This window comes from Dromaius novaehollandiae, chromosome 15 (assembly GCF_036370855.1).
Source record: "Dromaius novaehollandiae isolate bDroNov1 chromosome 15, bDroNov1.hap1, whole genome shotgun sequence".
In the NCBI taxonomy this organism is placed as follows: Eukaryota; Metazoa; Chordata; class Aves; order Casuariiformes; family Dromaiidae; genus Dromaius; species Dromaius novaehollandiae.
The window spans coordinates 21044098-21070989 of NC_088112.1; the positions used below are offsets into that span (position 1 = coordinate 21044098).

The 26892-nt window shown below is 40.2% G+C and overlaps 1 protein-coding gene across 8 annotated transcripts in view; it reads right to left on the reverse strand.

Moving 5' to 3' along the window:
• Positions 1 to 26892, reverse strand: part of RAPGEF6 (Rap guanine nucleotide exchange factor 6) — a 136934-nt gene that overhangs the window by 94405 nt on the left and 15637 nt on the right. For 6 of the 8 annotated variants that reach the window (XM_064521149.1, XM_064521143.1, XM_064521144.1 and 3 more), the window contains exons 3-5: positions 12834 to 12904; positions 12267 to 12323; positions 10870 to 10953 (exon numbers count right to left, since the gene is read on the reverse strand). In XM_064521149.1, coding sequence (XP_064377219.1) covers positions 10870 to 10953; positions 12267 to 12323; positions 12834 to 12904 — 212 coding nt within the window. Of the gene's footprint in view, positions 1 to 10869; positions 10954 to 12266; positions 12324 to 12833; positions 12905 to 22665; positions 22772 to 26892 lie in introns of those variants that run through there. The other 2 variants (XM_064521146.1, XM_064521148.1) reach the window with 2 other exon arrangements.

Sequence of the window (26892 nt, forward strand, 5' to 3'; positions counted from 1 at the left end):
AATAGATTTAAAAACAGGAAACTTTGATTGTTGCAGATATTTATTCAAAATTATTTTTACAGGGTCTTAGATTTGACATAGTTATTCTACAGTTTCTCACTCTCTGAAGCCCAGAAGAGTCAGTACCGTAAACCTGACTGCATTTTTAATTTTATAATTTTATCATGTGTGCCTGTCACTTAATATCCATCTATTACATCTGCATCATTAATTTGCAGACACTTAGTCACTGGCTTGCAACACTGTCACAGGAAAAATGCCTTCCATATATTAAAGAAGGCTTTGTTTTTCCTTGATTTATGTATGCCTCATTTGTAAGAAACCTTGTTTTCCTCCAGATTCACTGCTATTTGCAATTAAAAATGCTTAAGCAAACATTTCATATGAGAAAGGAATGCAAGTTAAACCAGCATTATAACATACATCAACCACTAATGGGCGTCCAGCCCACGGGATCAGACTAGAGCTACTGAAAAGTAAAACCCCAGAACTACACGTAACGTGGTTATTAGTATCAACTGTTTCGCTTTGTACATATGCTCCTTTTCCACTGCATGATTTGCTAATACAGATACAACCATTCACGACTAGAACCAGAACCCTAAAATCTCAAAGCTGCAAGCAGTTACACAGAGGCTTGACTTAACTGAGAACTTCACTGACCAAAATTACTCTGGATAGAGCCTTTGATATTTGAGAATACTTCAGTTTCAAACTCCTGCCCACTCCCCAAAGTGCTGGCATTTTAACATAACCTTAGGTTTCACGAGAAAAAGCTTTACAACTTCCATAACGTAAGGCACAGACTGTTACAGCAAACCTTGCTTTTACAAAGTAAGCTGCCTTCAAAGTCCTCCAAAAAAAATACTTTGAACATAATAATTTATTTCTTTAAAACAGAGCGTACACAAACATTTAGTTTTCTATACACAGATGTTCACAAATGCTTAATACTGAGCTGTTAAATTACTTAGGTATTTGGTCCTAAAATACATCAGGAATTTCAAGAATTATGAGTTTAAGGAATGGCAGCCATATTACCACTGACATCTGTCAATACCAGGGTGTTGAAGTTCTTCATCACTAACTATTTTTCATATGCAATTCTCAAAACATAGTAGATACTTCAAAGATTAAAAAAAGAAAGAAAGAAAAACCATACAGAGCTTGTCCTGAGGAACTTTGAGCCTATAAACACAGATGGAGATTTAGACTGAAGACCATGTTAACTGCTTGAACACTCTGTAGCTGGCAAAGTTTACAATATCCTGTTACATCCTGAAAGAGTATTTTCAGATATTTGGTGCATCAAATCCTTCAACGAAGAGATGCCAGGCACTTTAAAAATTTCTTCTCTATTGTCCAGGAACTACAAAATCGTAAAATTATACTGGCTGTGTAAGTGGGCATCAATATTGCCAATAGCTTATCAACAATCACTGAAAACTATCCGCAGTGCTACTCTGCATTGCATTCGACACAGGACTGGGGTAGGACACTGATATACCAGTACATCAGTCTAACAAACAGGGCTTATAATTTTCTGCAACTGTTTTGTTTTTATGAATATACTTTTGCCTCTCAAACTGCCTGTTTGCCTGTCAAACAGCTTTCAAAAAGAAAAAAAACACACAAAAATGAGGACGAACTGTACTTTTTGCTGTTGCAAAGGGAACGCAGTGACCCCATACGTTCAATCATCTCAGCCCGTAACCCGAATGGATTTCTCAAATGCAAAAGCATTTCTCACACAAGTGCACGCTTTGCCCTGGAAGATACAAGCTGCATATGAGATGGAAGTGTTCTTTGCTGTTAGGTTCTTAAATAAAAGTAGTTTTTCTCCACAAGTCAGAGCTCAACCTTCATTTGAAAAGCATTTCATTTTTATTCTCCTCAAAAGCGTGCCTCTTGCACAAAACAGCCGTTCCCGTACCCACCCAGGACATTACTGCAATGCAGCCACTCTCAGATCCAAGACAAAACCCTCCATCACCTTCTCAAGTTAGCACCAGATATCCTATACATTATGAATGTCTTGGAACAGCCACTTGTATTATTAAACACCAACTTAAATAGTCTAAAACAAAGTAACTTTAAGCTTAATTTCCTTGCCACTAGCCAGGGAATAAAGTGGGGCGGGGGGACCCTGTCTCTGGGCATCTGCATGGAGGTCTTAATTTTTCCAGATTTTTCTCAGCTCTACAATCGCCTGAGAAACTGAGTTGCTGTGAAATCTCTAACTCGACTTTGAAAGCACACAGAACGAGAGGCTGTGCTCTGCTACGTCAGAAACCCTCGCAGAGATAGCAGGCAATGAAAGATTAGCGTTTCCCACTGCATTTCCAGCTACCGCAGAGCCCCGTCAGCACTCTGCCTGCAAAACAGCACAACTAGACGGAGGAAAGCTGCAGGACTCCAGAGCAAAAGTTTCAAAGAATCCAACTTGCTCTCTTGTATCCCTTCCAAAGGAAAAAATGGAGTGACAAATAAGGATCTAAATACTTCATTTTTAATGGATAATCCAACAGATGAGCAAGGGTTAATAAAGGCCAAAGTGGTTTTTCTTCATGTGTGTGTTATTTTCAAAAGTTGGCAAATGAAGGTGGCAGGTTTTTCTAGATACTATACACTAAGTCCTGAGCATTTCAGAGTAATTTAATTATAAAATATTAGAATGCTTAACTCCCTCAGAAAAGTGTTTAAGGGAATCCTGAAACTGCACGATTTAAGGCTGAATGTAAAATACCAATTTCATTTAATGCTCAGTCATCAAAACAATTTTTGCATTAGCTCTCAAAAACAGTAAAATTTAGCAAGTTTCTCTCAAGCTTGCTGAAAGTTTTAATTGGGGCTGAAGTTGGAGGCTGCATACACGACACATTATTTGCAGACTGCAGACTCAAGATACCTATAGTAATTACTTTTTCCTCGAAAAAGATGCCACTTTGAGGCAGTCTGTATCTTACCTACTATTTTCTGTGAAGCTATGCAACTTTATTCTAGCCCATGTGACTTTGCCTTAATAAAATTACACTTTAGATGTAGACAAACTGCACATTACCTTTGGCTTCCAATTTCACCTCTCTCACATTTGTTTTGTTTAGCTCATAAAAAGCTACTTCTGTGTCCCAAACTGTACCCCTGCACTCTATAAAAGCACTAAAGGACAGCTGTTATACGAAACGACGAACAGAGCAAAAGGAAATTGCTAAGGGAGGAACTGTGGACAGGACTATTTGATCACGTAGTTGTGACAGGTCTATCTAAACATAGTCTTCTTTCCTCACTACTAACTCCTTTGGCTTTCTTACAGCATTATTCCATGTCCAAAAAGATGCACCACATGCTGCTCTTAGTTTTTAACACCTTCCTAGTCTTTAAAATCAACAGCAGTACTTCTAATAAGAAGTCCTGCGCTTCGGCAAACCAGGCCATACACTCTGCCACTGGTACGTTGCCTTTTTTCGGCCACGTTCGTTTCTCAGTGGATATTTCCTTTATAGTATAAGCACTGCCTGAAGAATATAAGCAAACACATATGAATGAATTAATTTTACAAAATACATTCATTAGTAGCATTTTCAGCTTGTATTTTAGTTTTAATTTACTCATTGGATACCAGGCAATGCTAAATTTACAGCAACCACTTACAGAAGTTTTCAGAGAAACAGCATCTCATCTAGAACCACAGATGCATTGAATTATCTCTTTTTCCCTAATGGTGAGCAGAAAATCTATCTAGTCTTGATAAGCACTGGGACATAAGCCTTAAGCTGTCTTTCTGAAAGCAGAAAAATAATTCTAGGACAGTTAGTTGCAAAGAGCTTTCAAGTGAGAAGTGAACACATATTGATGTAGTTTCTTTCCCAAAACCTTTGCAACAGTCACAAAAGCTTAAGAGATTTAAATTACAACTGTTTCAATGAGCGTCACAATTCTGAAACTTAGCAGCAACTGCAGATCTGTCAAAAATTAAGTTCAGCGTATGCCAGCAGTGCACAAAGCATGCATATTTATCTAAACCTTGGGGCCTGATGGAGAAAGAGAATATATTCCGCACTATGGCTATCAGGGGACTCTCACGCAGCAGAGACTGCGACTGGAATGTGAAAGAAAAGAAAGCACAAACTAAGCAACTCTAGGACAAAGCAGGTACAATCTAACAGAAAGCAGTATTTAAGAAAGTTAAATTGGAAGAGAAGATCAGTGGCAGGAAACGTCTGTACAGATTTCACTCTCAGAGGCTGGGAATGGAACAGGTCTGAGGTTCTGACTTACTTTTTCACTGAACTGCACAAATTCAGGAGAGTTTTCAGAAAAAAAGTAATACAGAAGTAGAACTGAATATATCATGTAAAACCAGACCAAGGTATATTTGGAAACAAAATTAAATACATGAAAATTTTAAGATTTCTAAAAATATAGGAAATTTAAATAGTGTAAATTGCGAGTCTCTAATCCTGTATTTTTATTTACCAACACTGATAGTCCTGTGAACGCACAGGACTTCCTGCACTTCCCATATTGTCACGCAGAATAGACTGAAACACTATCCACAATCACAGCGAATTACACAACATCTTTGTGGACAATCTTTTAATATTAATATAAATTAAGCTAAAATAATTTCATCCCAAGCCACTGTTTAAAATGCAAAAATGGAGTTGTTCTTATAATGACAATTTTCTTGAACCAAGAATTTCGGTCTAATTTTACCCAAGACGACAGAAAGACACGGCCAGTCGAGCCACCAACATGTTTTTAGCTCTCGTGAAAGACACCACAACACAAACCAGACCGTTGGGCCAGCCGTGCACACTACCTGACTCTGCAGCAATGCTAAATGCTCCACCGGGCAGTTCTGAGTTTCTCCGATGCCACCAGTGTCACCCCAGCACAGTAAGTCAGACACATCCAGAGCCATCTACTCACTGTTTGTGGCCTGATTAGCTGCCAATCCTACCCACTTCTCCATGCCATTAAAAGTCACTGTCTGCTTTATCTTCCTTTTCTTCCTGCCAGACGTCCTTGAACAATCATATTTCCAAAACAATCCCGTTTTCAGTTACAGGTTTCTGGCCCAAAAAATGTTTTTAGCCAACAAATGCACTATGTGGGTAGGAGAGTGATTCCCGTTTTCTCCACTTGGGAGATTTTGGAAGGGCTGCTCGTGAATTTCTTGGAGGGGATAGGAAAAGGGAAGTATTTGTTTTCAATGAAACGACATCTTGAATGTTTCAAGACTTCGTATTTTTCCCATCAAGGTTCAATTCTCACATCTGTAGGAGGCTATCATCCACATAATTGGCTTCAAAAGTTTCTCCAGGCCCTTGATATATTTCCTAGGGCTAATCTTGCTGTGAGTAATCTCCTCCAAATATCCTGTTCACATGAATTATCTTGATTAACAAGCAAGGTTAATACAAAAAACCCTCTAACTTCCTGAAATGGTTTTCTTTACACAAAACCCTCCATTCCTGTTCTTTTGTTATGGTCATCACTTTCACATTAGAGGTATATTCTTTTCCTACTACACCAACTCTGTTGATAAATCCAGACAATAGGGTAATTAAGGTTGTATCATCTTTTCACCAGCTGTTACTTACTCATCTGCTGCTTACCTTAAAAAATAATATCTTACAGGGCTTTCCTCACCAGTGTCAAAATATTGACTAGGTAAGACTCAACATTATCCTACCTGAATGCAAGTCTTGCTCCTTCAATTTTAAGCCAATTTCTGAATTACAGCTTGCTTACTTCCATTTAAGTTCAACAGAAAACCCTTCTAAAGCACAAGCAGCCATAACTCATGCCCCAACTCATTCAAATATCTATAAGGAAATCAATGAAGCAACGACCACCCACGTTCTTGTGTGTCAGTGGGGCTACACCTCTGTCAGGTTGGAATCTACAGAATGTTTTACTTTATTATTAAAAAAAAAAAAAGCCCACAGTACAGCATGAAAGGAAGCTTTTCCTGAGCTCTGATGCTGAAACTGCTGTATGTTGGGTAATGGATGAAACAAGGAATGCAAGAGAAGAAGAGCTTAAGCAGTATCTTAACAAGGTTAAGTTTACAGTTGTCTAAAGTCTCATATCTGTCAAGGTAGCTGCTAGGGCAGATGAGAAAAGGACAGGTATTGTGAGGAGGTACCAGGAAACAGTCAATAACCCCCACCTTCTAGTCTTACTTATAGAGACTGAAAGCATCTCACTAATAACCAACTGTAACAGCAGTGTCGCATATAATTATTAAACAATAGTTGCTAGGCAGTTAGTTGACAATACAATCCTGAACTGTGAAGGAATCTTTAGAATGAATGCCAAATAAAACAGACAAAAACAACAATTTCACAAGAAAAGGGGACTTAAATTCCCTATTGCGCAGGAAAACAGCTTCCACTTTAACTGAAAAATGCTAATACCTTGTTTCTTCCAGCATGCACAAACACATACATACATATAAAATATATATAACAGTTTAATGAAGTATATGCAAGGATGGAGTTTCAAGCTAGAATCCACTTGCTAACTACTATCAGTCTTAGAAAATGTCTCCATCTACCCAGTTCTTCCAGAAGGACTTACTCCAAATTTGGCTCTTGACCATTCCAAAGCACTAGGCTATCTCCTGATTAAAACCCAAATTCTCACCCTTAGTACTTATAATCTTCCTCCCATTAAGGATTCTAGTTTGGTTCTCATCCACTTTCTTCCTGGGATGTCTCAAAACCATCATCAGTCTCCTACATCACTTTTGCGCAGATGACACCTATCTCTAACCTCTCCCACCTCTGCGTGTGTTGACGCACTTACACCACACATTTGACAAATCAAATAACTAGCTTTATCTGATGCCAGCGTCCGGACAGAAAGCAAACGAGTAAGCCTGCCACAAATGCAGCTGGCTGAAAGAACATCCCCATTCCCCTCAGCAATCCTGGAATATTTTCAAGTATGACTTTAATTCCCTACATCTAACCTCCCCGTTCCTCTATGGAAATAAAAAAGCACAGATAAATCGGTACTCTGAACACAGTAGTCTTTCATACAGTTTATTACACTAATAATGAACAAGTAAAACATCACATGTTCATCAGGCATACAGAGCATGGCATCAAGCTCTTTATCAAAGATGAATTCTTTGAGTGGACAAGTGTCCTTCATATCCTACTTTAAACTCTTACCATTTTTTTCCGTTACAGTAACTCATACTGCTTAAAGTGATCAAGTGTTATTTCCTAAATCATGAAAGCACAGAGAAATACCAAAATGCAATAAGAGGTTTTGTAATAAATAAATAAATAATGATAATGACTTTTTAAAAGCAATCATTGCAGGCAACTATTTTCATTATGTTATCAACTTTGAATAGAAACTTTTCAAGAAAGGATATAAAAAGTTGCATTTCAAAGATGATTTACACCTAATGTTACACTATAGGTCATTTCCACTGTTACTACTTAAACAAAAGAAAAAACAAAACCATGTTCTTGTGCAAAATTCTGTCAAAAGAAGACTAGTTCTGTAGTATCTGAGGCAACAAGAATGAAGGCAGATGCTGATTTAAACCTCCTCTGAGGATGACTCATACCACCAAACTTGGTTGGGGATAAGGAATAATGCAGAACATTAAGTATTACTTCAAATGTAATTAAAATGCTGCTAATTACAATTATGAAAGAATACTACTTTATCCTTTTATACATAGGCACCACCTCATACAAAAATACCCTGTAAAGGACTGATGACTGTGCAGCTTCATGTCATGCTTTTTCAGCTGAGGGAGGATTCAGACCAGCAAAAGTAACCTAGGTGCATCACATGACTGTAGGACACTAAAATCACAAATAGCATTTCATTTTGATTATAAAATGAGGTTCAACAACACAAGTACATAATCAGAACAAAGGGGGAAGCTGGCTGTGTTCTTCCACCCCGTATTCGCTTGTCCAAGCAGCACCTCTCTCCCTCCGTACACGGGTACGACGTGAGAGTCCCGGGGGGGAAGTGAGCGCGAGGGGAGTAGTGCAGGTGGCCCAGGTCAGAAGTAAGGGTGAAAAACAGAGAGGTTCAAAGAATTCCAACATCCTTATGCACACCTTAACTCTTCACTAATTACCAATAAATTTAGTTTATCTAATTGTAGGTGCGTGCATTTCTCCTCCAAATATTCAGCACATCAAAACTCCTCTCACATTGGAGTTTTTCCTCCCCCCCGCCAATAATGAAAACGCAGTCAGAGAAGAATTTGGTTATCCAAAAGTGAAGCGTGCTTACTTCCTTTCCACGTGATCTCACTACGGAAGTGAATGATAAACCCCAGGAACCACACCGGTTTTCATTTAACTGAACTTTGGGATCCTTATCATCATCTTACAGCTATTTTTGCTCATTATCCACTATACAGCCAGGTGCAATCTTGTAAACTAGCAACAACAGGTTTACCTCCCCACGCACTTTCTTTTTTTAAAAAATTAAGCTTAATGATGCATTTAAATCCTATGCTTCTCAAGTTTAGGTAAACAAAGATTTTAACTAGGCTTTATGCAAAAATCGACTTGCCACATCCTCACTTCTGGCACTGCTGAGCTTCAGTCTCTCTATGAGGGTTAAGAGTATAACATCTGGCCTACAGCTAATCAAGAATCGTGCTAAAAAATTCAGTCCTGTTTTCTTATTGGTATTCAAGTATATGGATATATATTTGAACCACAGTAACCTTTTTTTAAGCCTATCAAATCACGGTCAATTCATGCTCAGTAAAGTGCTGCTGATAACTTAATCCAAGTTTCGTAAGTACCCGGCTACACTTGCATTTGCGAAGAAAGGAAAGACACGTACATTGGATCGGTATCCATGGTTTATTCGTCTCAGTGTACTGTTGTACAGTTACAAGTGAAGCACTCATTCCAGACCGAGCACCAGCACAGCACGGCAGGGAGCAAGAAATGAGACAAAACCGGAGAGCAGGAAAGGCAGCAATCGCTGCCGATCAGGTTAGCCAACGCCCAACTGACCATAGGAGATGAGGAGCCCATCACGGAGCGAGCACACCGTAAAGAAAGTCTTTCTTCCGTTTGCACTCTTTATGAGAGGCAGCAGCAGCACTTCCCTTATTAATCTTACCAAAAACCACCCAAATTGGGTACCCAGACAAGTCTACATCTGTCAGGGTTTGACATGCTAGCATTTCTCTCGTGGGGAAAAAAGTAGAGAAAACTAACTAAATCACAAGTTTAAACAGTAATTGTTATAATTAGTAAACTTTTTCCACCAAAAGAAATACTAGCATCGTAACTACCAGAGCAATTCACTAGAACCTGTAATAACAAAATACGTCATTTTTGAGATAACCATAACCATTTTTAATAAACACATTCTATTGTGATCAACTCAGCAGCTCAAAGTTGACAAACCAACTATAACACTCAAATGTTTTTTTAGCGTTGCATATTTTTACTTTTTATAGTCTCAAAAGGTCAGTGGGACGATACATACCTTTAACATATGCTTTCTTCAAGTGAACCATCAGTAACAGAGCTTGGCCAAAATCAGAAATTCTTTTATATTGAAGCGCATACTTATGGTTTGCTAGAGTAGGGCCCAGTATCTTTACTGCCGATGGATATTAGCGGTCACAAAATAGATCATGCCAACACTGAACAACTTTTTAAAATGAGTAAAACCTCAAGATATTTTCCATTTGTTTCAGTAAACATGCCTTCTTAAAAATAAAGAAACAAACAAGCAATAAAAGTTAAGAAGGTCTAAGAGACCTTGCACTGATATAATTTTTATCCTTTACCAGCATGGCCTTCCGGGACTTATTCTGACATTTTGCCACAGCAGCAATAATATCTACAGCTTGTCCCATTTCCTGCTGGCAGTATGTCATTTCTGAATGAACTCCGAGATCTTTGATCTACAAAAGCATCTTATCAGTAGAACAAGTATTTACTCTTTCCAAAAACCTAGATTCCAAATACACGCAGAAATGAATGACTGTGTACAAAGCATCTCGCACAGAGGAATCGCTGGGGGGGTGGGGGGGGATTTGTTTGTTTGTTTTGTGGGTTGGGTTTTTTTGTTTTGTTTTAAACAGAAGTGATTACTCTAAGTCTACCTCCTCCTTCAAATAGAATTTTTTTTTGGTTAAACTACAAAGCCTAGAAGTGCAACTTGAATACAAATACACAACATGTAGCTTCAAAATACAGTAAAGTAAAAATTCTGAGTGACATACAGGGTCAAGCAGAGTGCTACAGTGCAGCAAGGTCCATCTCAAGTCAAATACTGTGCCTCAATTAAAGCATGTCACAATATTCACTGTTTTTCAACTATGAAATGCAAAATCTTGTCATACAGTCTCTGTAACCGATACCACTGGCATCTATCCTCTTGCTTTGTATAAAAATCACATATGCTATTAAATATAGACTCAAACCAAATGGTATAAAGCTATATGATCTAAAGTCATTTGTAGAGACAAGGAACTCTATATTGAATGGTTCCACAACAAGGATTACCCATAACATCCTTAAATTAACAAGCCAAATACAAATTTTCTCAAACTTAATCTAGACTTTTTTTTTTTTTTTTTTTTTTTTTTTTAAATCAAAATGCATGCAATGCAGTATTTCAGATGGGAATTCCAACATGCAAGGAAAACAAAAAGGAATTTAAATGAAGTTAACAGTATTTCCCCCACACACTATCCAAACTCAGAAAAATAAAATAATGCAAAACTGATCTTAAAATTGTGGAAAAGTTACAGTAATGCATAAGAAAACATTTATTTTAAATATGAAATATGATCATGATGCACAAAAAAGCCACACACACACACAACAGAAGTCCTTTACATACCTGCAAGGTGGTAAAAACATGGAATCCTTCATCAGCACAGATCCTGAAAGCAGTATATACCAGCATCTTGCAATAGTTTCTGAGCTGTAAGAAAGGGTGCCAAAACTCTTAGAAATAGACTCTTTTTACAGCAACTCAAAAACACATTAGCCAAACATTAGTGTAGTAAAATACTGATCTACCAGGCTGCCAACTCGACTTGTGGCCTGCAAACCTGAGACTTTTAATGGAACACTACCAAAAATTTTTCAACATCTACATCCAAGAATGTTTCTTATACTTCACAATGATATTTAAGTCAAATTTAAGACATTTAACAAAATAAAATTATCAGTTTTCAGTGAAAAGTTTTCATTCCAATGAAAACACATCAAACTAAAAAATATAGGAATGCTTTTATCAAGTGCTCAAGTTGATTATCATTTCAACACACACGGTAATACTACACAGACCTGTCAAGTCTTATGGATAAAATACAAGACTCGTACATTTGGCTGCTGCATTGCACTCCTCCACTGCTGCACTTTATCTCGTGCAGATGCGGTATTGTCTCCCACGTGAGAGGCAATCCTAGATGGCCCGGGAGGTGACCTGACAGCCATCTGGATCTACAGCCTGGAGCTGCAGACCAGGACGACGCTACCATGTTTTACTGCGGTTGATCGTCTGCCGCTCCACAGAGCGCTGTATTCACGCGTCCCAGCTACAGCCTAACATCACCTCCGTTTCCCAGCACGCAACCCCACACACGGACATGGGGCTGTTAGTGGAACAGGTTCACGTCAGACCACCTGTCACATGAACTAACATGTGCATCTCCAATTTAAACATAACTGTATTGGAAGACATGCCGTATACAGAAGGCTAGGATTTGCTGAGGGGAAAAACACACTATAAGCAATGCTAAAATATGAGGGAAAAGGTGCATTTGTCACCCAACAGGAACCTAAACAGTCCTCAAAACTAAAATACTAGTTCTGGCAATTTGAGACAAATTTGAGCTCCATCCCTCTTCCAAGGAGGGACACTCCTACAAGTAATTAAATCCCGGGCAATACAGTCAGCAGCAACTCCAGGGGAAGAGTGCCACTACTGAGTCATCAGGACCCGCTCCATGAACATCCCGGGCGCTTCGAGGTGTCACTGCACGCCTCGGTTATCTTGCACACGCACTGGGAGCTCTGTGGTTAATTCTGCAGCCACCTCGAAACCTCAGCACCATGCTACTGTTACAGCCACCACTCGTCAAAGCTTTTAGTCAGTCTGGTCAACTCTAAGGGTTCTAAAGTCTTATATGTACGAGCACTGAAAGACTAAAAGATACATTACTGGCATGCAGAATAGGGGGGTTTGTTTACAGTTCTGCTGGAGAATTCTAATAAGCTACATGTACTTACCAAAAGAGAACTTGGTTGCCCTTGTACCTCTCATAGCGGGCACTTGATGACATTATTCTGAGGGAGAAGGAGGAGAAGTTTAATTTCAACGTGAATCCCCAAAGATCATAAGCCATTAATCACCACATTTCAGCAGAATCACTTTAAGGCCTCAAATTCAACTATTTTTTGATTTAAACAAAGGACATGCTTAACTATCAAATTCAAATTATTACAGCGTTCTTCATTATCCAGATAGAGAACATGCTGTATATTATCTAAGTCTTTAAATCACTCCTACGCATTGGAATTACCCATAGCAACAGAACTGAAGGAACTAAAATACTTCCAATGCTCTTTTCGCGCTTTGCTGGCCTTCCATTTTATGTATTCTGAGATCATCTGAATGTCTTAATTATTAAAAAGCATTTGCAGTGCCCTTGCACTAACCTGGCTCAGCAACTGGACTTGGTTAACACTTTGCCACCTCAAAGTGTGGGCAAAGAAAAGCTCTGCTCATCTTCACAAGAAGACATTCACAGGCACCAGTTGTACTATGCAACACTAGCTAGCTTCATCCTACTTTACCTTAGTTGATGTTCCCTGAAATGCGAGAGTATGTCCAGTCCATGAAGGAAAGAATAGATAGTATTTAAGTCCTTTAAAAAAAAAGGGGGGGGGGGGAGAGAAAAAAAGACATGAGCAACTTCATCACTTTGCAGTACTTCCTCAAATTCTGCAATGCAGTTCTACACACTTAAAAGATACAACTCAAGACAAACAAGTTATGGCTTAGTAACCAGGTCAGGACAGACACAGACTTGAAGAACCCTGTCCACAGTTAACTCAAGTGATAACAGTGAATTCCAGCTGATGCATAAGCACTTACCTGGGCAAGATTTTGAAGTAGGTTATTAAAAGTACCTGTGAATAGTTTATTTACACGGACAGGCTGCACCAAATGTCATGTGAAATACACCAGATAAGACAGTTCTATTTATCCAACATCAAAAATTACTGAAACCTCGTAATATCTCTTTAAAAAGAAAAAGGTTAGGGGATTTTGCAAAATCAGTTTGCTAGCAGCAGGGAACCCATGAGAAAACCTAAGCCACATAGTCTAGCCACTATATATAGCGCAGAGGACTACAGTCCCTTTTTAGAGTAAGTGTTACGTGTGGGGAGAAAAAAAAACTACTGCAGGTCTGAGACGCAGCTGGCAGCGCCGTAAGGAACTGCTCCGTGCTGCTTCCCCTCCGCCTCGGCCCGGCCCTCGCCGGAGAGGAGCACCAGAAGCCACCGAAACGGTCTCCAGCGAAGGCCAAGCGACGCAGCGTCAGCGTCTCCTCCCGCTACAACCCAGCATCACACCAGCCCCAGTCCTGAGCAACTGCTGAAGCAAACAACCTTCTCCCGGATCGAGCTTGGGCCAAATACAGTTCAAAATAACACTCTTGCTTTTAAATTCAGTTCTCCTGGAAAATTACTACTTTCTCAGTGCTCTTCACTGAGGACTCTCATATCTTTAATTAAAAAAAACCCCTATGTCTGAAGCAGATTTCTTTTTTTGAAGCAACAGTATTAAAACATGTAGATTGTTTCACTTTAAAGGCTGGATTTTATACAGAAACGGTAGTTAGGAGATGAAACTGTTTAAACTTCTCACTATACAGAATCCTCTTTAGTCACACAGATATCTGTGCTGATCGTGGAGACCACATGCTAAGAGAAGAGCTCACTAGAGCTATTCATCATTTAATTTACTGTCCCGAACAGGTGGGCTGTTAGCATTAAACCCAGGCACAACAAAGCCATTACACATCACACAGCAGTCTCTCCAGCCCGGCACTGGAAAATATGCTCTGGACTTTCCAGTCCTGCACTTATGTAACGTTTACGAGAGAGAAAGCAATACGAGTGCTAGCCTCCGAATTTACAATAGAAAAGTTCTTTGGCTCAATAGTCAATATTCAGAAATATAATGAATATACACTGTTATTCCAAATGAAAGGTCATACATAATTGCAGGACATCAAAACCAATAAAACTCAGATTTTTTTTTTTTGTTTAAATGTCATTACCAAGACCCACAGAAATTAAACAGAAGGTCTGATGGCTTAACACTTATACACTTAAAGATAAAATATCCATTTCAATCTTAATCCTCCAGCTGTGAATTACTTGATTTTCTTACTGTAATGCCCAAGAATCCTAGTTATGAATCAGAATCCAAAACACAACACCAACTTGTGGTGATCAAACATGAATGCCAAAGCCTGTGAGGGACAGGACTTGGTGGCCACAGGGTCATTCAAGGCCTTTGCAAGTTAAGGAACTCCAGAGAGGTTATTTAGGTCTCCCACATTGTGGGCAGAGAACTGTCTGGGCTTAACCATCATAAAACGCTGGGCACAGGAATGAACCGGGGGCTGGGAAGGAGGAGGAGAAGTGTTAGTTCCCACGCCTCTTTGGAGTTTCACCAACCAGCACCGACATACCCCTTAAGGAATTGCAATCAACATGTGCATTTCCTAGAAGCATGTCGATTCACGAAGACTAGTTGAGTAGTTTCAATGTTTCTTAAAACACAAGGTGGGTAAGTGGCAACAATATCCACCTGCTGCTCTATATAACTTGCTAGTTAAAGATTTCATGCAACTGAAAAACCTGCGTTCAGTTCTCTCTTCACCATCTCAAGGTCTGCATCTCCCAGGCCAGAAGAGTGCTCAGACAAGATGACTAAAGGAAAGAAGAAGTGTGGATGCTCTCAACTCCTGTTGAGGCTGGGCTACTAGGCAACCAGGGTGGTATTAGCGTTAGGTGTTACAATTAAATAAGTAAAGCTAAATCTTTTTCACTCTTCATTGCTCATTGCATGTATACACCATTTCCCAAGTTTGATTTTTTTCTAAATTTTGCTGACACTAAGATATAACAGAATATGTCTTTAAAATATGTTTTACACTAACAGTCTTACTGGCATCAGTTATGGAAAATCTTAACCTGATTAAAAGCTTATATTCATGACAAAGTTTAAGTGATACATATGAGAGAGCTCTCTGGAATGCTACAGAGCTGCAGCCTCCTGGCAGCTTAATTTAGCCTCTTCCAAGGCACAAAGAGTATCTGAACTCTGTAGAATCTCTGTCCTCGCTGCCCCTTCCTCCTGCTACCTTCACTGCTTCCCTCTGTCCCACGTGCTGAAAGTCGGGCTGGTTCCCTCATTCCACGTCCACCCAGTCGACTTCGGCCCCCAAACACACGCTGCCGCTGCTCAGCCTCAGCCAGATGCTCAGAGACCAACGGGGCGCCAAGACAGAGCTACCGAGCCTCTGTGAAAGCCATCCTACCTTGCTAATTTAGGAGCTTGATAAATAAACAGCTGGCAAATTAATGAGAAACAACTGCTTGAAAGGCCAGAAGCCTGGAAAACATCCCTCACCTCAGATGCGTCCCAGTCCAAGTTTAAGAGCTCGGATGTTGAGCTGCACGGCTGCAGAGAGGCGGACAGCTGTGCCGGAGCGCAGCAGCAAGCAAAGCTGCTGCCTCTCTCAGCATCATTGCAGCAGAAGGAATCTAAATTAAGCTGGCCAGAATTACTACTTAAACGAAGAAACATACTGTTTACTACAAAGCTAAGTAACATTTCAGCAGGCTATACATATGAGCTCATAAATTTCTATAAGCTGATTTTTAAATCAGCATCTATCACACTCTCCCTTAAAATTAACTTATTTTTAAAAGAATCATCTCTCCTAATTGCACATAACCGGCAATTTCGTGGGATGCCACAGAGCACGACAGCTAACCTACAGAGCTCATCGCCCGTGGAATTAGGTGATTTGCTTCTCTTTTGCTAAGGTAGGAGCATGCTGGGTCGGTACGTGCAGCCAAGTGTTGTCTTAGTGAAATACTGCTTTAAATAATAATAATAATAATAATATTCTTTATCGATATTCAGGGGAAAGTTTCTCCTTCCCCTTGCACATCCACATTAAAGTCTTATAAGTGAGGTTTACATGCATCTTGCCAGCCTAATTTTTCCTGATAAAACAAAATATTACTTCAGCCAGGTTTTGCAAACTTTCTTCTGTTACTGCCATCTCATTTAAGAATAGGCACTTACAATAGCACTCAAACTGTGTTTGAGACCACACTTAAAGGTTCATTTTATATTCCTGTAAGTGAAGAACACAGTTTTAATTACACTTTGATTCGAGGAACTAAACTGCAGATTAATTACAGGTTATGTGGCCACCTAGTGGAGATGAGCTGCCCGGCTGCGTGCCGAGTTTCTTAACAGCACACCCAAAAAACGCACAAAAGAAAAATTTATTCAGATATGAAAATACTTGCTTCATCTTGTCAATCCTTATAAAACTGAAAACAAGATTAGAAGCTGTTATTTAATAAAAAGTGACTTTTGCACATTGGAACATCAGTTATGGAAGCCAGGTGATCATATAACCATAGTACAAAGGGTAGAGATTATATTAACGAGACACCCATCCCGAAACGGGATTGCTATAAACATGAGTATACCAAAGGGCAGCAATAAGTGTCACAAAGGTGGGACTCAAAGTACTCACTCAAAAGTCAAGTCTCTCCATAGCCTTCTCTATAATCCTCTTACATATGGAACAACTGAATCTCTTTACATTCAGAGCAACTGAAACAATTATTGATGAAAAACCTCCTCCACATACACAAAACCATGGGAGAAGGTTAAAGTTCTTGTATTTTTCAGTCTATTTCCTGAGCTCTTAGTCACTCAAACTAGAGCACAATGTCTGCTATCTACCTTTAAAGACTGTGCCCACACATAATCCCAACCTGCAGCAGAAAGCTACCTGTCCAGGTTACTAATGGATAAATTAGCGCACGTTTTCTATCCAGCTAGATCAAGAAACAGCAGAATTACAGTTCCAGGGAGCTAACAAAATGAAGGGAATTGGTCAAGGAGCAGAGGGAAGTAGCACCGTTAGGCTCGTCAGGGAGGTTTTCCAGACTTGAGAGCCGAACTTTGAGTGCTGCAACGGCAGCGGATCTGCTCCAAGCCGCTCGGCACGGCTCACTCGCCGCCTTCGCTCCTCGCGCACTGAGCTCGCTAGCTGAGGTGCTCACCCCAGCCGAGACAGGCCACGGGCTGCCGACCCGGGCGGCAGGGAGCAAACGCAACCAGGAGTCGCGAAGCTGCAGAGCACCTGCTACGTTCCAGCAGTGCAGGACACCCGCTGCCTCGTGCTGCTCCCGGGAAGCTAGTCTTTCAGCTTCATTCAACAGCAGCTTTACCTTAAACACACACACACACACACACACACACACACACACACACACACACACACACACACACACACACCCCTTGCAGAAAAGCGTAATCAGCTGCTAAAGCAGGGATGGTGAAAAACATGAGATTATAGTAACAATATAACGTTAGATAAATCGGATCTCTCTTATGAGAACTTCCTCATCCCAAGAGGCTATGAAGCAGGCAACTCAACAAGACCACTTCCCATTTGGTCTATTTTTCCTGCCAGACATGAGCTCACATAACTACTACAAGATACCACAACTGAAGAGTTAAGAAAAATAAAAGCATCACCAGTGGCATTAACTGAAAACCCATCACAGGAAACCAGATAACTACTACAGTCACCTAGAGTGGAAAGTTTTGTCTATTTACCCCAAAACACTTCATCTGAAAATAATTTGCTACTTTTAATTTTTTTACAAGGATGGTGAAACAGGTTAATTTCTTAGTTGCCAAGCTGTAACTTTAGAAAACAGCCAAAAGTCATCAAGAGAATAAAATCAAACCTCAAAACTGCTGGGAAAGTGGTGATCTAAGAGCCATCCTTGTTTAAATATCGGCGTCTTGTTTAAACTGTGCGACCAGGATTCACCAGAGCAGGTACAGCAACGCATAAGCGGCAAGCGCTGCTGAGAGCGATGCTTTCACAGTACGGTCACCTCGGCTTCAGCGGCACGCCAAGCCGTACAAAACAGCATGCGCACATTTTTATTAATCCAGGAAACTTGTTGAAGCATAGATTACTAGTGTCCTAAGGCTAAAGTGATTTAGGCAGCCTTCTTTGAAGTTTAGTCAAGTTAGAAGTTAACACTTTAATGTCTCCCCCTCAATAGCAAGGAGCGTATCCATCCCTGCCTCGCTGTCACCTAACCCAGTGAGCATGCCCAACATTTGTGACCTTATATCATTTCCTTCCACTTCGCCCTTTTCTCTCCCCATCTTTCACTTTCAATCTAGTGAGTAACTACAAAGTTTGGAATTAAGAATCTATATAAGACCTACCCCCCTTTCCACTAGATCTGAACACAAAATTTTCCAAGCCGGGGGGGGGGGGGAAACAGCCAGCACAACTGTAAATCACATGAGTCATATTCACATGCTATAAGTTAGCAATAATGTTTCCAAAACAAATACACATGCAGTGTTAAAAGCGGGCAAGAGAAGTATGATACTTTGGAATGAGGATGAAGTTAATGCATTAAGAATACCTTGGCAGTCTATCGAAGCTAAACATAAAACGCAGTCCTGCTGCTTTATACAAAGTGTCCCTGTCCAGGTGTTCCAGGAACTCAGGATTATTTTGCTTAGAAATATAACAGACTTCCTGCTCAGTATTTTTAAACAGAGCAAATTGTTCCAAAATGACCTCATAGTTGCAAGCTCTGATAAATCTCAAAAAGAGTTTTCCTGAGCAATTGCAAAGAGGTATGGAGAAAGCTGAGGAAACTATAAATCCCTTGACAGTCCTCTCAGCATCAGCAGTATGTTATGTGCTTCATGTCACATGCAAGCGGGGAGGCAGCACAGTCCCCGACGCAGCTGCCTCCAGCCGTAACTACAAACACCGACTGCGCAGCACTTGCTTGCAACAGTGTGGGGCTGGACTCGGCGATCCAGTAGATCCCTTCCAACTAGCTAGGTCCCTGTGGGTTTGGGCTTCAGGCATTGCTCAGATCCACACTAAGCAATAAATGAGGGGTCTCAAAAATGAACACGAGAATACTGGCATGTATTATTAAGACTGGCATGTATTATTAAGTCGGTTGAGTTTTGCACAGGGAATGAGAAAGCAGCAGAAACTTGCCGGGCAGTAAGAGCACTTCAAAGCCCCACTCGAGAAACAGCTGGGTCAGCAAGTTCCAGGCAGATTGCTCCCGCATGCAAACCTGTCCCAGGCAGCTATGCAAAACCTGTCTCTCGATTCCACCCCAAACACAGTAAATTCCTGTTGCAAGAACATATGCTTGGCTCATTTAGGGCTCCCCACACCCAACGCAAGTGAGGCTGCCAAGCCACCCAGGATTCCCTAGTTCATATATAACCTGCTTTTTAAAGCAGCACAAGGAATGTCTGACAGGATTTTGCACCCGCACTTTTTCCAAGGTAAGAAAAGACTGCTGCCAAGATGCATGATTTTATATGCTTAAAGAGCAAAGAGAAATACTTGCTTTTTCTAAAATCTGTTACAGCTGCAGCTGTATTACAGCTTACATACTTCAAAGAACAAAACAAAACAAGCCATGCATTTCTGCCTTTAAAAACAAGGGTTGAGCCATACAGTAACAACTTCACCAAGTCCACTGGCGTTCGAGACAGAGCGGTAGGAAGGTAGGAAACCCCCCTGGGAAGGAAGCTACACGGCTGAAAGCGGCTGCAGCCTCCCTATCTCGCTAGTTACAAAGAGCTGGTTCTTTCCCTTCCATGCTTTCATCAGAAAGCGCCGAGCAGGAAACAAGGCTGGAAACAAGCTTCAGCAGAATCAAACACTCACTTGATATCAAGATAAGAATTTTAACATGTTCTTAGACAGTGGCTGAATTTCTCTGTATTAAATTCTTTATTTTAATGCTAAGATTTCGGTAAAGCAAACAAAAATAGCTCTTGCAACACAGACAGTAGGTTGTATAAATTGTAAATAGCAAACTTTCCTCCAGTCTGGTCACATTACTTGCTTTACAGTGATTCAGCAGGCTCGTATAGCTTGAATGCAGCTTTCATCGGGAATCCTGTCGGCCTCAATAAAGACTTTGTCACCCTTCGGGGGGTGCAGCAGCGGAGAGGAAACGTTACTCAGCGTGGTTTATGGCTCTCATCGCTTCCCTTCCTGTTACTTCACCGAAGGGTGGAATCTGCCCCGTTTCCTTTACTCCCCTTATAAGGCCAATTGTAAAAATAGTCCTCCCAAATTCTTTCCCGATAACGTAATACCAGAAATAAAAATATAGGAACATGCTCATTTAAATTCTCTGATCCACACTTTAGATATTCAGGTATCTGTACAGCAAGCTAACGAGCCTCAGCGACGCTAGCTCAAGCCACCTAACCTACGCGCCTCGAGCCCGATAGCACACGCCGTCCTCGGCTCCTTAGGTTTAGCAGAGGAGCAGTCAGCTGTGTTTAACACATGCAGCAGATAACACTATCTCTCGACCAAAAGGAAGATGATGAGATGAACCAGAAACTAACTCCTTCACCCTACATCTTAGTCATTTGCTCTCCCTGTTCAGTGGCATCAACAGAAAAAGCGTGAGAGGTGCCATGGCGTTAGTATTTGACATTAATAAAAGCGTAAGAAGCGCAGAAGAACAGCTCAGGACTCTTCTCTCAGAGCTGGACAGCAGACAGAGTAACAATTTCCTTAAAGATATCCTCCTATTTACCTGGAAGCCTTTTTTTTTTTCCTAAAGCATATTTAAATACAAACATTGAGGCTCTGTTAGGAAGAGGAATAGATGGATTAACAGATCAGATGAACAAAAATACTCTCAAGAGTATCTTGCAGAGAATGACACAGCTTAAATAGCGCTAAAAAGGAATGAAGTGCCATTGTGCCATACAACTCAAAAATAAGAAATAATTTGGCTTTTTGAAATTGTGGTATTAAAGTAGCTCTCATAAAACATACTAGCAGTAAACTCCAGCATGGTCTTAAATCACTGCCTGAGACTCCACCCAGTACCATTTGTGTAAAATAAATTGGTTCAGCCACTTCAAAGACATATTCCATTACTGAGGAAAAAAACCAGGAACATTAACCTCTATAGCAGATATCTTAAAAGAAATATATCCCATGATTATAAGTTATCAGCACAAAGAACAAGATTCCAGAAAGCAGTATTGCATCCCTTACATTTTTCTCCCCCAATTAAATGCCTGCCTCTGTTCATTTCTATGAGTCAAAAGTAAACTACATCACAAAAATAATGCAGTCTCTATCTAGACTATCAAGCCTCTGAAAGGCAGGGGAGGAAAAAGCCACACACACACTTATTTATGAACCGTACAACTGCTGGCGATCCATGAAATGCAAGTGTGGCATTGCACAAGCTCTCCCTGCTTCCACCCCTTTCTATCGGGCAGAGGGGAGAGAGCAGTGGAAGACAGGAGCTAGGGATCCACACCGCTGCTGCTGCCCACCTATGGCACTAAAATGAATATTACTCAGGAATATTTTCATCACATACTTCCACTTTCCTTCACATGTGACTGTGATATTCACATGTTATTTGGAGAACATTCGAGTTCTCACATCATATGAAGATAGCTGCTTTCTGCGCTATACTTTTGGACGATCTAGTGATTTGGGCACACAAAGTGTAAGCATAGACATGGTGTAAGTCCTGTAGATGACTTTTAAAAAGCTCTGAAAGCAGAAATTAAGAAAACAAGATGGCAATGTGAAGGTTAGCTAGTGTGAATTTGCTAGTAAAGCAAAGTAAGCAAGCTAGTAAGCTAGTAAAGCCAGTAAGTACTAACAACAACCTGTTATAGGGGCAAACCGTTCTAGCCTGAATATGCAGGCATTATTTGTTGTTCTCAACTTTGCATTTATCCATATAGATGACAGATGTTTTTTCAAATGAGGAAACATCAGCCTAGATAAGACAGTATCTTAATACAGGAGAAAAACAAACAAGAAGGGATTTCATTTTACTCTATCATAAATTGAGGAAGCAATTACAATTGACAACATCAATTAATAACTGTATAGCCACAGATAGGAAGCCTAAATCTGGCTTTTGTTTCTCAGACTGCTGAAAATTACATTTACAGGCTTGGAAATTTTTTTTTTCCCCTGCAGAAGTACCACACCTCTAAATGGGGCTAATACGCTGTCCCTGTGTCTTCAGTGTAGCTCCTTACAACATGCACACATGGTTACAGGCACAGACCTACGAATTCCATTTCACCCCAAGGAATACAAGTCTCTATAATAAAAGTAGGAGAAACAAAAAAACCCACAGATCTGGTTTAAGAACAGAGGCCCTAGACCCACTATTACAGTTTATTTATAGACTAAAAGTACCACCATTCAGCAAAGTACTTCTGAAAATAAAAAAGCAAAATACTTTTATACATGAAAATAAAACAAAAGTTTTCTCTACTCACCAATAGCTCCCCACACCCAATACAGATAAACACCTTCCACCCAAGGACCCTGGACTATGTTGATATAAGACTTTGGTAGAAAGAAAAACGTTCGGAGGAATGAGGGAGGGAAACTTTTAAATTATTTTTACTGCTGTTTCATCACACTGAGTCAGCATTTCTGGAACCCTGTCTCGGTCAGAGAAAGAACTTCCTTCGGAAAAGCTGATTTTGCAAACCGAATACCAAGGGCCCTGAACTGGAGAGCCAAGAACATTAAATCTCAAGTCTTCAAAATGAGCAGCTTATAGGGAGTGCTGAATATCTGAAGCACAGTTCAGCCTTTATCCTGGTTCAGCACAGAAGTTCAGTTATGGAAAAGCACCTTTAGGTAAATCATTACCATAAAGTTCCACACACTCATTACTTAATGTTTAAGGCTGGAATATATCTTAAAACTTAACACTAGAAAATTAAAAACAAGCAGTCTTGAAAACAGTGAGATCCTAGACTTCAACAGGATGGGAAGCTCAGAATATCCAGAAGTGATCACACAGATAACATCTGTCAAAGAGCAGACTTTATATGAAAGGTCTTTCACTCTGAGATCAGAGACCATAACAGCAGCACACTTAATTGAAGCTCTTGAAAAGCCACCGACACCAACAAGCAAAGCTTGCAGTTTCATGCTTTGAGTTCAATATATGCTCTGCTAGTTGAGGAACTGACCACTTGCCAACAGTTTCTCTTGTAGAGGACCAGCATCCCCCAAATAGCAATATTTGGGTTAAACTCTTTCAGATGCATCTCCAAAGACAGCAGCTTACATGATTCGCAAAGAAAGAAACTGCCTGCTCTTCTAAAAGCAGTAGGAAAGAAAGTACCAACATCTGAATTTGTTTTTTTCCTCTCCTTTAAAAGGAAAAAGCAAGTTACCATAGGGAGGTCAGAACACCGAAACACTAAGAAAAGTCAGTTCTTATTTTAACACATACTTGGGCCAGAAGCATGGGGATGGGTTAAAAAGGAGATGGAGGATGAAACCTAAAAGGTCAAATGTATGCTTGAGGGCTTGGGAGTGTATCTATGTGCAACTTGATGTTAAATATTTGAGTTTGTTACAGAAAAATGAGCTAGACTGATGAGCACAGGATTCCCGTGTGGATCTGTGCTCTCTTGTGCACCTTGTAAAATTTCTGTATGTGTGCGCAAGTGAGATGTGCTGTACCTATCACAGACTCCTCTGAAGCTAAACGCTTATCTTTGGTGGTATTGGCAAGAAGATGCTGAAGAACAAGGCTAGAAGTTGAAGACACCTGGAACAGCACACTACCAGCAGAGACAGAGACCAAACGTACAGTTAGGTCACGTGCATAGAGACCAAAGGTTATAGGTAGTACCTTAACACTCCTTTCTATAAAGCAGGGAGGACTCCTCCTTTCGTAGCAGCGTGGCAAGTGTGGTATTGACCAGATGAGGTACAAAAATCACTAGGAAGCCTTGTAATGCACACAAAGGCAGGAAGACATGCTATTCTAACAGCCACCACTATTTGCTTTATTTCACAAATAAAACACTAACCAACTGTTACGTCATGTTTAATACACACAAATACACTCTGTTGCACGCATTTTAGTCAATGTACATGTGCTTTATCCAATATACATTTGCAGGCAGTGAACGCTACTACCAAGGTTCCAGAACAGCAACAGCTACGGTTCGACAGACACCTCCGATGCAGAGAAAGACTAAGGGGGAGAAGAAGAATACTTGACTGTTCCTTTAGGCAAAACGTTACAAAAGAAATAACCCTGCTAAAGCAAATTAGCAGCTTCAACTTCAGAAAAAGCAAGAGACCTGTACTTTTAGAAACTGACTCAACAAGCTCGTATCGGCACTCAGGAATTTCTAGCTCCAAACCCTGCAGCCTGCCCACTACACAACCTGCTCCCCGATAAGAGACATACCTGAGGCATAGCGTGCACAGCACTACAAACGAGATGCAAAGCCACTGCCCACCCCACCTACAGTACTGCGTTACAAGCACACGCTAACTGATTACATGCGAGACACCGGCTATCAGCTGAGTTATAGCATACTAGATAACACGGAAACCTTCTCCAATCAACCATTCCATCCTCACCAAGGAGACCAGAAACCTCCGAGGCTGTAATTACTTACAAACACAAGCCCAAAACAAGCCATGTTCAACTCTGTCATTCCTCTGAAACCATAATCAACACTAATCTGTACTGCGATACCCCAGAGATTTCTCCAACACCTCACTCTTTCAGTGTTACTCAACCATATTCTACATGGAGTTAAAATAAGTCAAAAAAAAAAAAAAAAAAAAAAGCGTTTGAACACAGTGTTAAAAACATGATTTCTGCTTTTAGATAACAAAACTGTCATTATCACTGAAGATGGGGGGAAAAAAAGCCTAAAACTAACTTAATGCGAGTACCAAGTTTCTAAGAAACAATGCAATGTATTAATTTAAGAAACAGACTTTTGACTCATCAGCTCACATGAAAGGAAAAGATACATACATGGTGATGAAAGCAAAGCCTGGAACCAGAGCAGAATGCTGCAATAAAGAGATTACAACATAACGATCTCTGGACAGTAACGCGTGCGCCTACAGAAATGGAGAACATACACATACTAGACCCTTCTCCTTTTTTTTTTCCCCCAGAAGGAGCAGGAAGATTCAATATTGCAATTCAAATACTTTACATAACAACACTGAAGATTACGTGGCTCTGCTGTCTGTTTTCCTGAAAAGCTGTACATTTATAGTGTACGAGTGTCTCATTCAAATACTTAAGTGGTCTTCAGGTGACCAGGCATCTTCTAGGTGCATTCTGAACAAATGCAAGAATGACTGGAAGACCTATTATCTAAAGTTCTTCTGTTTTGCCCAAGCATTCATTACTGTTAAAGCTATATAATTATTTCAGATAAAAATACATAAAGACTTGTTTGACTAGAGCTTAGGAAACGAAGTAGTATTACCACTGGCAGTATTAAGAGCTGAACTCTGACCTCCGAATTCTACATAGGCAGATTTGCAAGATGAGACCTAAGCTAGGTACAAAGGAATTTCTCAGCTTTTCTTAAAAATATGGTTGGTGACTGGCTCTGTGACTGGCTATGCAGTATCACACTGCCCAGACTGTTACCTATGGGTCTACTCTACCACGTAATCCCCTTTTAGCTAATGCATGCAGAAAAAACACAGCTCCTCTCTTGAGCTGGGAGCTCCACCCAGAAGGGTAACCCACAGTACTCGAGGCAGTCCAACCGAGTAGACAAGCGCAGACATGCAAGCTAACACGTTTTTCCCAATGATCACACTAGCTGGATTATGCCTCTTAATTCCTGTACTAAGACTGCCCATTAGTTAGGAAGGGTCATTGTGTCTTTAATTCAGATATATACGTACCTGAAACAAAAACTAACTGAAATTTCTAAAAAGTCTCAGCACTAAGATTCAGAAATTGAGCACAGCCTCATTTTTGTCAGGTAATACTCACTGACACAGCGGTGCATGGTTTTATAAAGGGAGGGGGGTGAGAGGCACAACTAGAGTTTACTGGATACATGGTGCCATCTAATTATACTGCTGTTCTCACTGTTTCAGAGGCCCTAATTTTATAGGGAGAGCAGTGATATGAAAATATACCTTTTCCTAAAACAAAGCTTTAAGTTTTATGCTTACCGAGGCTTTCTTGCAGCTAGGCTCTAATTTTTTTTAAGACTAGAAAAAATATACTGCTAAAAATGCTATTTTAGGGAAATGGAGTATGATGCCATAAATTCACATACTGCTATAAGGCAGGGAAAAAAAAAAAATCTCACACTGAAAAAGGTTCAGGTAGCAGACAGACAAAAGAGTGCATTCTTTCAAAATCCTGATATAGCTGCATGAGGATATAGATATCTAAGAAAAATAGTAACAACCGACCTCTGGCTGGCAGACAAAATTGGTATTAGCCAAGTACTTGATACTACAGCAACACATAGGAATATGATGCCCGAGTATGAAGATTCAAGAGTCTGAATAAGCCTCTGAATTGTCCCATCATGAGAATGTGTTTCCAAGTAGCTCTTATTCTTTGCTAACAAACCAAATTACGATAGATAGATATGAAGACTTCATCTCTTCAGGGAAGCTGCTATCAAAGAGACATCAGGGAAATCTACTACTTAGAGCAACTAGAAGATTGGACTCTTGAATTAATACCA